General features: G+C 46.7%; 1 protein-coding gene across 1 annotated transcript; it reads left to right on the forward strand.

Moving 5' to 3' along the window:
• Positions 1-15,672: 15,672 nt before the first annotated feature.
• Positions 15,673-16,680, forward strand: GTSF1L (gametocyte specific factor 1 like). The gene is given in 2 exon segments (XM_006080949.4): positions 15,673-16,615; positions 16,617-16,680. Coding segments are annotated over 2 exon segments (471 nt in total). The 5' UTR covers positions 15,673-16,208.

Below are 16,680 nucleotides of genomic sequence, written 5' to 3' on the forward strand. Positions count from 1 at the left end.
GCTGTGGGGCAACTAAGCCTGTGCTCCACAGCTGCTGAAGCCCAAGCACCCTGAGAGACTGTGCTCTGTAACAAGAGAAGCAGTCGCAATGAGAAGCCCACTCCCCGCAACTAGAGAGCAGCTCCCACCCTCCACAACTAGAGAAAGCCTGTGCACTAGCTAAGACTCCGTGCAGCCAAAAATAAATATTTTTAAAAATATGTTTATGATCAGCCCTGCTGACATTCATTAAAGCCTGTATGTAACTGTTAAGGGAAGCACTACCCACAGAAACACCATCACACATCACTCACATACCTCCAATAGGGCCTGTACCAAGTTTCGGGGCTGCTGCTGCTGCTAAGTCACTTCAGTCGTGTCCGACTCTGTGCGACCCCATAGACGGGGCACATGAGGCTTTACCCGGCCCCTCCCAGAGTGACTCTAAGGATGCAAATGTCAGAGCCAGGCAATCCCCAGCGTGGAGCCCAAGCCAGAGGAACGTGGGATCTGGCATGACCCTGTACGGTTGAGCAAATTGAGGCCCAAAGGGTGAAAGGAACTCCCCAGGGGGACTCATGAGTGCTCTGCTGTTTGCTTGTTTCATCTCTAATCCTCACAACACCCCTGCCCAGGAGCAGCTGGGGAAACTGAGGCCACTCCAGAACCACCATTCTTCCCCTCCACTGGATTTTTGTGTTTGGCTTTTGTTTTTCGGTTTTCCTCTTCCTCACCTTCAAGGACACCAGCCGCTGACTCACTGAGTGCCGGCCCCCCCTTGTCCCGCCTTATTAAGGCCACTCTCATTTTTATTAAATGTGTGTGTTCAAGCATACAGAGGAAATCTAGAAGAATAGACACCAACATGTTATGGATATGTTCTTCTACGTTTTTGCATTTGATGATTCCTTTTCATAATAAGGTTCGGAAATGAGAAAATTCAGTTGTGTGTTAAGGAAATACAGCAGAGCAGTTTGGGACCATGAGCTCCAATAGGAGAACGAGGTCCCCAGGAGAGTCCTCTGTCCTTCAGCTGCTAAGTGATCTCAGGCAAGTCCTCCCCGTGCCTGGGCCTTGGTCTCCCCATCCAGTCAATCGGAAGGGTATGCTAGCTTTTCTTCAACCCCCACTCCAACCCACCCGTCTTCCCACCCTGCTCTGTGCTCAAAAATCTGGCCCCTGTGGACTGTACCACCCTGACACCCTTGCTGGCTGGCCTCCAGGTCCCAGAGGCTGGGAGGAGCCAGAAATGGCAATGTTTCTTCCCAGCAGTCTCCCTCCTTTGGGTCTCCCTTCTGGCAGTAGCTCAGCCCCTACATGACCACAGCTCCTGCTGAGTGGCCCCTACTTTCTGCCTCCAGTTCTCAGTGGAACCCCCTGCCCTTGCCCGCTCCCCCAGTCTTCTCACTGCTGCTCTTCCTTGGGATCCTTGGGACCCTGCAAAAGTGAAAGCGAAGTCGCTCAGTCATGTCCGATTCTGTGACCCCATGGACTGTAGCCTGCCAGGCTCCTCCATCCATGGGATTTTCCAGGCAAGAGTACTGGAGTGGGTTGCCATTTCCCTCTCCAAAGGGACCCTGACGCCCAGGTAACTGGGTCCCTTTACTCCATCCACTCCCCAGTATTACTCCCCTCATTAAATCCACCTGAATTGGATTCTGTTTCTTGCTGGAAGCTCAAGTAACACAGGCGTTGGTCAGTCTATGTAGTAAGTATAAATTTCCCTGACCACATTCCTCAGGGATTAAAAACCTATTAATACTCCCCACCTCTACCCTCTGACTGAGCTTTGCATATTCCACTAAAACAGGTAGGTGGCGTGTGGACGTTCCTGGATTCAGCCGCCTCCAAGGGCAGAACGCTAACCCGTCCATGGGCAGGTCTGCTGCACTCTTCCCATAAGAACAATTCCAACATAAAAAAAAAAAATCTATTAATTTCCTTATTTCCTCCTATTTAAACTCATTCTAGCTTGTAAGCTCCAGTTTCCACTGAAGGTGGGGAAGCAAAGTGACAAACATTAAGCAGAATAGCCACTTCACTCAGCTTTTCTTTCAGTAAATGCCACGTGTCTTCAGGTTTCACACATGTGCTCATGCGCCACCCAGAGGCAAGCCAAGCTGGGGTGTGAGGGGGTTACATACTGCGCCAGCATCTGGGAGGGCCATGTGGCTGCGGGCCGCCCTCAGCCCTCACTGGCATCTGAGTCTGGGTCCCCTCGATTCCGGCGGCAGAAACTACAGTTCAGCCATCAGATCAGATCAGTCGCTCAGTCGTGTCCGACTCTTTGCGACCCCATAAATCACAGCACGCCAGGCCTCCCTGTCCATCACCAACTCGCGGAGGTCACTGAGACTCACGTCCATCAAGTCAGTGACGCTATCCAGCCATCTCATCCTCTGTCGTCCCCTTCTCCTCTTGCCCCCAATCCCTCCCAGCATCAGTCTTTTCCAATGAGTCAACTCTTCGCATGAGGTGGCCAAAGTACTGGAGTTTCAGCTTTAGCATCATTCCTTCCAAAGAACACCCAGGGCTGATCTCCTTCAGAATGGACTGGTTGGATCTCCTTGCAGTCCAAGGGACTCGCAAGAGTCTTCTCCAACACCACAGTTCAAAAGCATCAATTCTTCGGCACTCAGCCTTCTTCACAGTCCAAATCTCACATCCATACATGACCACAGGAAAAACCATAGCCTTGACTAGATGGACCTTTGTTGGCAAAGTAATGTCTCTGCTTTTGAATATGCTATCTAGGTTGGACATAACTTTCCTTCCAAGGAATAAGCGTCTTTTAATTTCATGGCTGCAGTCACCATCTGCAGTGATTTTGGAGCCCAGAAAAATAAAGTCTGACACTGTTTCCACTGTTTCCCCATCTATTTCCCATGAAGTGATGGGACCAGATGCCATGATCTTCGTTTTCTGAATGTTGAGCTTTAAGCCAACTTTTTCACTCTCCACTTTCACTTTCATCAAGAGGCTTTTGAGTTCCTCTTCACTTTCTGCCATAAGGGTGGTGTCATCTGCATATCTGAGGTTATTGATATATCTCCCGGCAATCTTGATTCCAGCTCGTGTTTCTTCCAGTCCAGCGTTTCTCATGATGTACTCTGCATAGAAGTTAAATAAACAGGGTAACAATATACAGCCTTGACATACTCCTTTTCCTATTTGGAACCAGTCTGTTGTTCCATGTCCAGTTCTAACTGTTGCTTCCTGACCTGCATACAAATTTCTCAAGAGGCAGATCAGGTGGTCTGGTATTCCCATCTCTTTCAGAATTTTCCACAGTTTATTGTGATCCACACGGTCAAAGGCTTTGGCATAGTCAATAAAGCAGAAATAGATGTTTTTCTGGAACTCTCTTGGCTTCCCTGGTGGCTCACTGGTAAAGAATCTACCTGCGATGCAGGAGACCCTGATTCAATCCCTGAGTTGGGAAGATCCCCTGGAGGAGGGCATAGCAGCCCACTCCAGTACTCTTGTCTGGAGAATTCCAAGGAAATAGAAGCCTGGTGGGCTGCAGTCCATAGGGTCGCACAGAGTCAGACACAACTGAAGTGCCTAAGCAGCAGCAGCTGTAACCCACTCAGACAGCGTATGTCTACTGTCAGCCACATGCACACCCTCTCTGGGGGCTTGAGGACTCCGACCTGCTCCTCTGTGCTGTGCTGGGGTCGCTGGTCTCACTGACATTGTCTGTGCTCAGATCATTCCATTGCTATACTTCCCTTGGCTACCAGGCACCACTAGTCAGGTGCCATGTTGGACTTTCTATGAGGCCTTTTCTGGGATCCCTACCACCTTGACTGAGGTTGCTCTCACCTTGGAGGACAGGATGCTGGACATCTTCTCGAGGAACCCGGTAATTCTAAACCCTGACCCAGCCTCCTCATCTGGTTCCTTCCACATTCGCTCATTCAACTCATCTCCTCTAGAGCAGGGAAATAGTCTTCATCGCCACCCATTCTTCCCCACCCTGTGGTTTATGGTGTAAATTATAGTGCTTTGGGGTTCCTTTAGTTTTGTGTGCCATATGCCAAGCCAAGCTTCAAGAACAATGACAAAAACAAGCAAACAGGAACATTTCTCTCTCTTCTGCTTCTGGCTCTTGTAATCAAAAGCCAAAGGTTTCAAGAGCCCTCTGGAATTCAAAACTCTGAACATCAGTCCCTCAGCTTTCTCAGGGATCTTCCCTCCCCTGGGGTCTCAGCCACAAGCTCCACTGTTAGTACTAGGGGTGACCTTTAGTGTCGCTTGTGACCAGCTGCACATCAGCCACTTACTCATTCAGTTAACAGATATTTCTTGGGCACCACTAGGCACCTGGTGCTCTGCCGGGCACTGGGGATACAGCAGGGAGTTGATACAGACACGATCCGTGCCTCTGGGGGCTTCGAGCCTCCTGGGGGAGGGAGGTGCTCCTCAGAAGAGGGACAGTAATGAATCATAAAGCAACAGTGTCATAAAGTGCCGTGAAGGAAAGGCGCTAGGACTATGAGGGCAAAGAATAGAGGAGTTTAACCTTGCAGGGAGTTCAGGGGAGGCTGAGCTCTAAGGGCGAGTAGGAGCGTAATTACACCAAAAGAGAAAATCAGATTTTCAAAACAGGAGATGCCAAGAGCCCATGACAGGCTGAGAGGAGAGAAGCAGAAACATGCTCCAGGCCCGGCTGGGTGTGGACGGTCTTGTGGGCACCTGAGGAATCTGTATCAGAATTCTTTTTATTATTATTATTATTAAAGTACAGTTGATTTACAATATTCTATTTGTTTCAGGTATACAACATAGCTATGCAAAACTTTTATAGACTATACTCCATTTAAAGTTAGTATAAATGATTGGTTGTATTCCCTGTGCTGTTCAATATGTCCTTGAAGATTATTTACTTTATACATAGCAGCTTGTACCCCTTAACCCTCGACCCCTCTCTTGCCCCTCCCCAATATCTTAATCACAGTGGGAAGCAGAAGAGGGTAAGTGTATCTGGATTTCTGGATGTCCCCTCTGGGTCTGGTCCAGAAAGAGGCCAGAGGGGTGGTGCGGAGGCCAGTTAGGAGACCTCAGACCAGACCAGAGACAGTCGTCCCTAGAATTAGAGCACCGGTGATAGGATGAGGAAAACTGGATAGATTCAAAAGTTGCCCCAAAGTTAAGAGCAGCAGGACGTGGTGATAGATTCGACATGGGGGCGGAAGTGAGGGAAAGGAAGGATCAGAGCCTCTGTTCTGCTGAGTGGATGGAAGTGGACAGGCGGCGGTATGGTCAGTTGAGACAGAAGCTTCAACATGGGGCCTGGTAGGGCGGAAGGTGGTTTTCAGACAGTTCGCGCAGTCTAGGTGTGAGGTCCCATGAGACGTCCAAGGGGAGGCATCAGTTGGCAAAGTGGCTTTGTGGGTTTGCACTCAGCAGTGGTTTGGATCTTGAGCTGCTTATGGTGAGTTGTCCACAATACAGACAGGAAGAGAGAAGAGAAAACAGCCCAGGGGACCGAGTTCAGTGGCCCAGTGGCAGAGAATAAGACTGAAGAATCCAGGACTTCCCTGGTGGTGCAGTGGCTAGGAATCCACCAACCGTTGCAGGGGACATGGGTTTGATCCCTGGTCTGGGAAGATCCCACATGCCTCGGCGCAACTCAGCCTGTGCACCCCGAGGACGGCACCTGTACCCTAGCGCCCACGCTCTGCAGCATGAGAAGCCACAACAATAAGAAGCACACACACCACAACGAAGAGTGGCTGCTCACCACCACGAGAGAAAGCCCGCGTGCAGCAACACGGACTCAGTGCAACCAGAAACATACACGTGATTAAACAAAAAAAAGACTGAAGAATCCAAACAGCAAATTCAAGGGTAGGGTAAAGACAGTCCCAAGAAAATAGAAACTAACAACCACAATGCAAAGATGACTATAAATATAGTAGGCTATAAATATGCTGACTATAAATAGTGATGCATGCAACTTATTCCCAATTATCAGAAATAAGTATTAAAGCTTAAGATATATAATGTGTTAAAATAATTTATTTTGAATAACCATGATCATAATCATCTGCCTGTAAAAATCCCAAATGATTTCCCCAGAAAGTATGATATATGAGAGGAAGAAAAAGCATATGATGGGAGATCTAGATTGTTGTATTTAGAATAATGTCTTGTATTATAAAAATAAGAGGTATGACTTCTAAACCACCAAAGAAAACTAACCAGAGAAAACATGGCTCGTTAGAAACAAAATGACAGAACTAAGCCAAACAAAGTAGGTGAGACAATAAATGTGCACAGGTTATATTCATCAGAGACTTAAGCTGAATCCCAAATGCAAATCCAAATTATTAGACTTCAAAATAAGGTTTTCATGATGTTTGATGGTGCTTTGCTGGAGGACCCAGGAATACCAATTCCTATTCTGCCAACCAGCCCGTCTCATGAAGTTCCCAAGAGACAGACTCTCCAAACAAGAAAAAACAAACCCAAAGTTTCCACACTATTATGATTAGGCTTGGACTGGGACAAGGGCAAGGTCACCAGTTCATGGGGTGTCAGATAGAGCAAGTAAAAATACAGGATGCCCCTGTACATTTGAATTTTAGATAAACACCAAAGATCTTTTTGTTTCTTAATTTTTTTTCTTAATTTTTTAATAAAAATATTTACTTAGCTTTGGAGAAATATGTCATGTAATAAATGACCGAAAAAATTAAAAAAATAAACCTCCCCAAACTGACATGTTATATGATAGATCATCTCCAGGCACAACAGCATTTATTAATGAATATAAAAAATTAATTTTATTATTTTTATCTGCTCTTGCATCAGCTTTAACTACTTGTTGTTGGAAGCTTGCATGTCTAAGCTTTCAGAATTTCACAGCTACCTCAGCCCCTGTGGTGCGACTGAGGCTAACATCCCATTCTCATTGTGGGGTAATAAATTTCTATCCTTCGGGATTCTGAGCTACACCTAGAAGACCTTAAAAAAAAAAAAAAGATCCTCTCACTAGGATCCTTCTAACATGGGGAAAATGCAGCCACCGTGCATTGAAACATGATCCAATTTGGACACATAAGTATATATTTTCAGCATAAGTATGTCCCATGCAATATTTGGGACTTGAAGTGAAAGTGTTAGTCATTCAGTCATGTCCAACTCTTCGTGACCCCACTGATTGTAGCCTGCCAGGCTTCTCTGTCTGTGAATTTCTCCAGCCAAGAATACTGGAGTGTATTGCCATTTCCTTCTCCATGGGATCTTCCCGACCCGGGGATCAAACCCAAGTCTCCTGTATTACAGGCAAATTCTTTATTGTCTGAGCCACCAGGGGAGCCCAACTTGAGCTTAAAAAGTATCATTGTTTAATTGAAATTCAAGTTTAACTGGGTGTCCTGTATTTTATGTGGCAACCCAGCACACCAGAGCAGGTGTATTAGAAAATGAGATCCAGGGACTTCCCTGGGGATCCAGTGGTTAAGAATCCACACTTCCATTGCAGGGGGCACAGGTTCCATCCCTGGTCAGGGAACTAAAATCCTGCATGCCTCACAACAAGGCCAAAAAATAAATTAAAATAAATTAAAAAGAAAATGAGGTCCAGGAAAGAGGGAGTTGGCACACACCCGGTCACATGAGAGGGCACGTGGAAGAGCAGGTGACCTTCCCACTAGCAGAAGTGGACTCACCAATCTGCGGTCTGGCCAATGAAATTGGCATTTCCTTCTGAGAAGTCAGAGAGAGCCTTGGGCAGAAGCAACTTTTCCTCCCTGTCCTCAAATCAATGCAGTTTACGAAAAGTCCACATCCATGAAATGCCACCTAAAGGTTGAAAGTGAAGAGAGTTCAGGTGACTGACAGCGGTATTCAGATGCTCACTAAAGTGATCAAAGGGAAAACCCAGGAAAATCTGTACGAGCACGTAAACCAGGAAGGAACCCAAACCACATGCTCACAACCTTGCGGTGAAATGTAATACGGGAAGGAAGGACTGACGGCTGATGAGCTGGGTGACGCTCACAAGAGCTGAAATTTGGGAGCTGGTTATTAAACCATTGGTAGTTTGAAACTGGCCTTAGCAGGAGTGTTTACACCATGGAAATTGGCAGATGCTACAAATCAGGAAAAAAAAATTGAGTTTGGTGGTTAAACATTTGGACCACCAGCTTACCAAGTAAGAAATAAGTCACCGAATAAGTCACCTACACTTCCTGTGTAGGAAGTGGTCAGTGCCTCATGTATATCCATGGGACTTTTCAGTGTTTTGGCCAGCTTCCACCTCCAGTCTCTGCATTTACAGAGGGGAGTGGGGGAGCTGGGTGTCTCTTGCTCTCAAAACTGCCCACACTTGGCAGATTGGAAGTGTCAAGGAACTTACACTCCCTCAACAAATGAGACTTTTGGAAGTTGGTGTACACACATTCCAGCCTTCTTACCCCTTGGCTGGGGTAATTCTGAGTTCTGTGCTTTACACCTTTTCCCATTAGTTTCCCCAAAGGCTTTCAGAGGGAGGGAGATGGCTTGATTACCCATACCGTTACTGAATGCAAGTCCATGTGCCTGATACACAGTGAGGCCAAGCAATACCAAAACTTCAGAGTTTGGGGCACAAAAAGGTGTACTGCAGGACCAGGCAAGGAGATTAGGGTGGCTCAAGCCTTAAAAAAAAAAAAGCCAAATCTCTGAAAACTTTCAGCAAGGCCCTTTTATAGGAAAGGTATGGAGGGGTGTGGTTAGTTGTTGCAAACTTCTTGGTGTCAGATTCTTTGTTCTTGGAGGTCAGATCCCTATGTTCCTGGAAGCCTCCACCAAACAAATGTTATTCTCTGATCTCACAAGAAAGGGCATGGTCCCAAAGTTCAACTCTCATCCTTCAAGGTCCAGGCCTGGGCTAAAAAGACGGGGTTCCTGCGAGGGTCAATTACCCTGCCCGGGAGGCTTCGTCCAGCATCCTGTCTGCATCCTCCCGTCAGTGCTCAGACATCAAGTGAGGTGACCTATCTCAGCTGACGGTGCCCTTAGGATTAGGTTCTCCAGACCCCGCCCAGCTGTCATCACGGAGGAAGCCAGGCGGCCAGGACCCCACCTGCCCTCGGGCTTGCCATTTAACCTGGAGAGAATCATTTGTACGGGACCCAGAGAAATACATGTAGCAGATACCAAGCAGGTTCACTCCCCACTCAGCTCATCACAATTGTCCTCCTTTGAGAACAGCCCCGACCACAGAGGTGGACCTTTAGTAATTCTGTGCAGTGTCCTTGCAATTTAACCATGACCTCTGGCCACCTCCTAGGAGTAGGCCACTGATCTATGCTGGGCCAAGTTTGGAAACTTGAGTGGAGAGACTGAAGCTGGTTGAAGCTGGTACCTTAATGGTGGTGTCCATATACTCCAACTGATGAGGCCTCTATGGACCGTGACCCACAGATACAGCCACCGCGGTAAGGTCACAGAGGTGGGGATGTAGGAGGGGTTCCCTCCTGCTTCAGGGTCCAGGGGCCTGGCTGGTGGGCGGCAGTGGTGAGGTGAGGATGCAGGAGATCTGGGGGACACAGCCCTCAGTGTGGCCCCGAGCCCCCAGCTCACCTGCTGCCCTGAGGTTGAAGGACCTGGAGGGACCCGGGAGAAGGCTCTGATCCATCCCTCATGCACTCTGCCTCGAGGACCCATGCAAGCTGACCATTGGCAGAGCAGGACCCCGAAACTTGCACTCAGGGTCTGGCGCTAAAGGTCTCGCGATAACTCTAACTAGCAAACAGGCGCACTGATGAGCATATGCTGAAGATCTCAGGCTAACAGCTGTGCGCTCGCCCAACCCTATTACAATACTTGTTAAAGTATTTGCAAATCTCCAGTCGTTTCCATAAATGTTTTTCTAAGTATGATTTTTGCTTGGTTTCTTCTTGTTATGGAAAAAATATACTCAATGGAAGTTTTTAAAAAGTATAGAGAATAAACTGCTGCCATTTTTGTCTCAGTCTTTTATATATATATATATATATATATAATTTCATTTGTTTGGCTACACTGGGTCTTAGCTGTGGCACACAGGATCTTCAATATTCCTTGCAGCATGCAGGATCTGCCATCGTGGCTTGGAGGATCTGGGCTTCCCAGGTGGTGCTAGTGATAAAGAACCCGGCTGCCAATCCGGGAGACATAAGAGAGGAGAGTTCAATCCCTGGGTGGGGAAGATCCCCTGGAGGAAGGGCGTGGCAACCCACTCCAGTATTCTTTCCTGGAGAATCCCACGGACAGAGGAGCCTGGTGGGCTACAGTCTGTGGGGTTGCAAAGAGTTGGACATGACTGAAGTGACTTAGCACACATGGGGGATCTGGTTCCCTGAGTGGGGATCAAACCCCTGCATTAGGCCCCCCTATATCAGTAGTGCAGAGTCTTACCACTGGACTGCCAGAGAAGTCCCTGTCTCATTCCGTTTTACTATCTGTAAGTGAGCATACATACTAAGGTGTCTGACTTCCCCAACCTTACCTGCACTTCCAGAGTAAACAACTTGAACTTGAATCCTTGCTTCAGGCTCTGCTTCTGGAAGAAGCCAGATGAAGACAGAGTCACATCCCTGGGAGGAAACCATAAAACTGGGGCGCTCCAAGCAGCAGGGAGCAGGGAAGCAAATCCACAGGGCAGCTGTCCTCGACTCACACTCAGAGTTGATGTGGCCCCTGGGGAGCGTCAGGAGGGCTGGCTCCTAGCACCTCGGCCCCAGCCCCATGTCACACTGATGTTGGAATGAGGTCTGAGTTGTTCCTGTGTCCAGGTGTGGGAAGGGGTCTGGCTGACTTCAGGCTGCTTGAGCAAACAGAGACCCCCTTAAGCACAGAGCTTGGATGTCTAGGCTCCAGAATTATGAGAAAATGAACTTGGACTTTTTCAGCCACCCAGTCTGTGGTATTTTATTATGGCAGCCTGAGTTGACATGCATTCTCCGTTGAATGTTCCAAATTAACTAGTATTATGTATTTAGTATTTATTAAATTTAGTATTTAGTAATATGTATTTAGTATTCTCTTCTAATGTGAAAACTCTTCTCTGCATCTTTGGCTACATTTCCTTTAATTTTCTTTTTTCCCTTCTTCCTGTCTTTCTTTCCTCCCTTTATTCTTTCTTTCTTTCCTTCCTTCTTCTCTCCCTCTCTCCTTTTTTAATTTCCTCCCTTCCTCTCTCCCTTCTTTCTTTCTTTCTCTTTCTCCTTTCATGTTCTGTCTCTCACTTGCTTCCACCCCCTCCCTTTAGGGAGCTCTTATAAGTCTAGGGGGTCTTATAGCAGTTTATAAGTAGCTGAGTCTTAGATTCACCAGTTGTACTGATTTTTATGTTTTCTGTCTCATTAATTTTTACCCTTACTTTTAATTCTCTCCCTAGGTTTATCTTGTGGCATATTTTCTAGCTTCTTGAGTTGGACGCTTCATTAACTTTCAGTCTTCCCCATGTAATAACACAAGCATTTGCGCCATGGGACTCTTTTGTTACATTCTACGAGTTTTGCTATGCGGCGTTCCAATTGTTGTGTTCTGAATGGCCTATAATTGCAGTTTTGTTCCATTGTTTGAGTTATTTAGGAATCAATTTCCAAGTGGTTTAATTTTTTTCTGTTTGTCCTTTTGTTTTTAATTTCTGTTTTGTGGTCAGATAATGTGGCCAGAAAAGGGCAGCTTGTCAGCACCTCCGAGGTTGTCTCTGTGGCCTAGGATGGCATGTTTCTCTCAGTTCCTCACAGATGCTTGAATGAAATGTCTTTTCCGTTTGTATTAATTTATGACACAGAGCTTGTTCTTTCCAAGCTGACATTCCTTGACGCACGGATCCTGCGAGTAGCTCCAGGGATTCTGGTGCCACCAGCGGGGACCCAGGAAGCCCTCAGGCAGAGTCACTGTGGACCTTGCGTCTGCTCAGTGTCTCCAGAGTGCAGCCATTGCTCCCAACTCCTCATACGGCCTCGAGCAGCTAGTTTTCCATGGACCATATTTCAGGAAATCCCATTTTAATGTTTTCTCTTATTTCTTGAGGGTCAACTATTTATGAAGTGTCCTGGTACAGGCATGCTTCACTTTTATGGCACTTTGCTTTATTGTGTTGTTTTGTTCGTGTTTTGGCTGTGCTGGGTCTTCCGGGTGTGCACGGGCTTTCTCAAGATACAGCGTGCAGATTTCTCATTGTGGTGGCTTCTCTTGTAGTGGGCTCAGAAGTTGTTGCACGCGGACTTATTTGCCCCGAGGTATGTGGAATCTTCCTAGACAGGATCAAACTCATGTCCCCTACGTTGGCAGGCTTAACCACTGGGATTCCTAACCACTGGACCACCAGGGAAGCCCTTATTGTGTTTTTCATCAATTGAAAGCTTTAGGCAACCCTGCACCAAGCAAGTCTATTGGAGTCATTTTTCCAACAGCATTTGCTCACTTCATGCCCCTGTGTCACATTTGGCAATTCTTGCAGTGTTTTGAATTTTTAAGTTATTATTGAATGTCCTTTGGTGATCTGTGTAATCAGTGATCTTTGATGTTACTGTTGTAAAGAGATTACAGTTCGCTGAAGGCTGAGATAACAGTTAGAAATGTTTTAGCCATAAAGTAATTTTAAAGTATGTAGATTGTTGCTTTAGACATAATCGTGTAACTATTGCACATTTAGTAGACTACTGTATGTACGTGTACTCAGTCGTGTCGAACTCTTTGCAACCCCATGGACTGTATGTCGCTACAGTGCATAGGGTTGCAAAGAGTCAGACACGACTGAGTGAGTGAACACGCATGCAGGATAAAGCTAACTAGGGAATGTTTGGGCGGGGAAGGTCACAGGGAGCTCCCTGTCACTATGTGATCATCCTTCAGGGATGCCTGGGAGGGGGTGTTGGCCCTGAGAGAGAAGCTGACCTGAAGTCTCTCCGAGGCTGAAGGATTTGGATTTATGGTGACTCTGATCCTCCATCCCACCTCATAATGATGATTGCTGACTTGGCTGCCCAGGACGCATAGTTTTTCTTTTTCAGGAAACTGTTTCTGCACATTCTGTGACCTTCTCCACGCCTGCATCTCCAGCTGTCGGCAGCATCTCTCAAGATGATCAGAGTGGGGAGGGAGGGAGCAGAAGGCAGATCTGACCTCGCTTGCATTATTGGTCTCTGACAGGTACAGGCCTGAAGTGCCATCCAGACAGGTGAATCTGCATCCCTCTCCCCCATCCGGTTGCTATGGTGAGTGACCTGTCAGATCCCGGACATGAAGTAGATGCTGGGAGAAGGCTGAAAGCTGGAGGACCATTCAAGAGGTCCATTAGAAGCATTAATGAGCTTGGTCTTCCCTCTCTCCGTAATGGACTAAACATTAGCCTGCCCCACTAATGCGTTCTTGGCCACAAAGAAACCTACAACAGCTAATGCCCTGTTCCCTATTATGTGGATTTCAGTGACAGAAGAAATGCTTTCATTATCAATTCCATTCACAGACTTATAGATGCTTAAATCACTCGAGCCTCAGCCACCTTTGGTTTGGGCATGAAAGAGGCTATGGGAATGGGAATTAAAAAAAAAAAAAAAAACAACATTGTCAGCATCATCAACAAACACCATGCTGGGCTTTGGGGACACATCAGAGCATATGCTGAACCACCTGTTAACCCCCCATGGGCCCGATAGCTCCTTCAACACTGGGTTTCAGGCTTAGAGAAAATGAACTCTCTGTTGCATAAATAGTATGGAAGTTACAGTTTTCCAAGGACCCTTTCTCAGCAAAATATACCAGGAGCTGTCCTTGTGTAGAGGACGTTCCGGTGGGTGGCAGGGGTACAGTGAGCATAACTCTGCAAGCCTCTCATTCCTCACAGGGGACAGCTTAGCTGGAGGCACTAGAATTCCCACCCATGCAGTGTGAGGTCCTGCATGGAACCCGGGAAGGTCCCAGTGGGCACTGACTGAGCATCTTCTCCCAGTCTGGGGGGTTTTCTCCCTTGAGGAGGAGGTAGCATACTCTGCATGTGGAGAGAAAAAGGGGGAAAAGTTACTGGTGACAAAAAAAGACAGAATGGGGACATTGTCACGACTCTTGTCAAAGTTCCTAGTCTCCCCCTTCTATGCATGTGACAAGCCTGGACTTCCTTGATCCCTGAAGTTAGGTGTGGCCATGAAACTCACTTTAGAATGAAATGTCAGTAGAATGAAAATGTTGTCGTTTCAGTGGAAGTAAAAGCATAAAGTAGAAGAGCTATTTGAAGAGACAATGACTGAGCATTTTCCAAACCGAATGAAAGACACTAACCCAGAAGTGCAGCCAATAAATATAAGGAGAGAATAAGTATAAAGAAATCCACGGGTCGGCAACCTAGTGAAACTGTAGGAAAATCAAAGATAAAAGTTCTTTGAAACAGACCTATGAAAAGACACAGATGGGTTTCAAAAGAAGTGAGGTAACTGGGATTCTGAATTCTCACACACGGAAGTTAGAAGAAACTGGGCTCTGATTCAACATGAAGAAAGAAAATAGCACAACTACTGTCAGCAAAAACACCTTCCAAGAATGAGAGCGCGAGCTTCCATGATAGCTTAGTGGTCGAGAATCTGCCCGCCAGTGCAGGAGACACAGGGTCAATCCCTGGTCTGGGAAGATCCCACATGCTGGGGAGCAACTAAGCCCAAGCACCACAGCTACTGAGCCTGTGCTCTGGAGCCCGGGAGCTGCAGCTACTGAAGCCTGAGCACCCTAGAGCCCGTGCTTCCCAACAGGAGAAGCCGCCACAGTGAGATGGCCACGTGCTGCAACTAGAGCGTGGTCCCGGCTCTCGGCAACCAGAGAAAAGCCCGTGCAGCAGTGAAGACCCAGCAGAGTCAAAATAAATACATAAGTAAAAAAGAATGAGGGTGAGATAAAGATGGTTTCAGACAAATGAAATCAGAAGAGTGTGTCAAGAGGAAATTCTAAAAATAGAAAACTTCCAGCAGAAACAAAGTTATCCCAACACAAGTGTAATCAAACTTTGATAATAGCAATACTGTCTTGCGAAGTTTTTTTTAAAAATTAGGCTTAAAATACAGGCAACAGGGACTTCCCTGGTGGTGCAGAGGTTAAAGACTCTGTGGTTCCACTGCAGGGGGCACAGGTTTGATCTCTGGTCAGGGAAGGAAGATCCCACATGCCATGTGGTAAGGCCACAAAAAACAAAAAACAAAAAACAAAAAACAAAAAAAAAAACAGGGAACAAAACATAATAAATCACGATGGAAGTAAATGAAGAAAAAGCTCTGTATTATCCAGAAAGAAGCTAATACTTATTAACTTTAAGCCTTGATAAATTATCTTTGATTGTTTTCACTTGTAGAGTAACCAAGAAACGATTAGTTCTACAATGCATAACTTACAAACTAGTGAAAGAAATGGAACTTTTAAAGGTCTATTTAAAGGAAGATAGAAGAAAATGAACCAAGCCTAAAAGAAGATGGTAGATTTAAACCCAAATATATCACAAATGATATTAAACATGTAAGTTTAAAGACAGGTAAATGATAAATTAGGAGTTTGGGATTAGCAGAAACAAACTATTCTATGTAAAATAAACAAGGTTCTACTTTACAGCACAGGGAACTATATTCATCACCTTGTAATAAGCCATAATGATAAAGAATATGAAAAAGGATATATGTGTGTGTATAGCTGAATCACTTGGCTGTATGCCAGAAACTAACATATACTACAATTGAAAAAAAAAACAAAAAAACAGAAAGACAGGTAAATGATGACACGTCAGCAGTAGCTGTGAATGGCAGCTTTCCCCAAGCCCATCTCATGCCTTGAAAGTAAAGGACAACAAGACTTTGGCTGATGACTCACAATGCCCATTGTGACTGTCCACTGCTGCCCGGCAGCATCCCATAAGTGAGAGTTAAAGGCAAGGGCTGGCTGGCACGTCCCTTCTTCAGCTCCCTGAGGGGCCACTATGGTTTGGGCTCTGGCATCTGCTTTGTGTGGTCCTTCCGTCTCACATGCCACTTGATGACCACCTGTTGTCTGTACAGCTGCTCCTATCAGCCCCTTGTCCCTCCTCTGACCCACTGCTCGTGGTCCCGAGAATAGGCAGCCCGAGTTGTTCAGACCTGAGGCTCCAGAGTTCCAAGGGGCAGCGCTGGCATGGAGGACGGCTCCATCCTTCTTACCAAAGGCCTTTTCCATGAAGGGCATTTCATCGTGACTCTGGGCAGCAGGCTACCCTGCTTCAAGGACTAGTTCCCATGGAGCTAGAAGCCTTAGAAACTTGCCCTTACAACCCTCACTACCGAATCCCACTCAGCAGATTTCAGTACCACCTGGCATCATGCCGGAGAAAGAACCCCAAGAATGCCAAAAAGATGGCCAGCTGTAAATACAATGCCTGCCACGTGGTCCCCATCAAGAAGCTGGAGGAGCACGAGGCTGCCTGTGTCAACAGAAGCACCGTGGAGGAAGAGGACAGCCTGAGTCCCCTGAAGGTCAGCCTCCCAAATGCAGGGCAGAAGGGCAACGGAAATGCCTCCCCGGTGTCCCCCTGTCTCCCCAACCCTGACGTCTGGAATATTGATAGCACAAATTGCCACCCCATGTTTGTCCTTAAGTCTTTCATTCCCCAGAAGCTTGTTTGTGAAAGTGACACCAGAGAGTCAGAGACAGACGACCACACCCCATCCCTGACTGCCCCCGCAGAAGATCATCAGACCGGGAGAGTGA

Source organism: Bubalus bubalis, chromosome 14 (genome assembly GCF_019923935.1).
Source record: "Bubalus bubalis isolate 160015118507 breed Murrah chromosome 14, NDDB_SH_1, whole genome shotgun sequence".
Taxonomy (NCBI): Eukaryota; Metazoa; Chordata; class Mammalia; order Artiodactyla; family Bovidae; genus Bubalus; species Bubalus bubalis.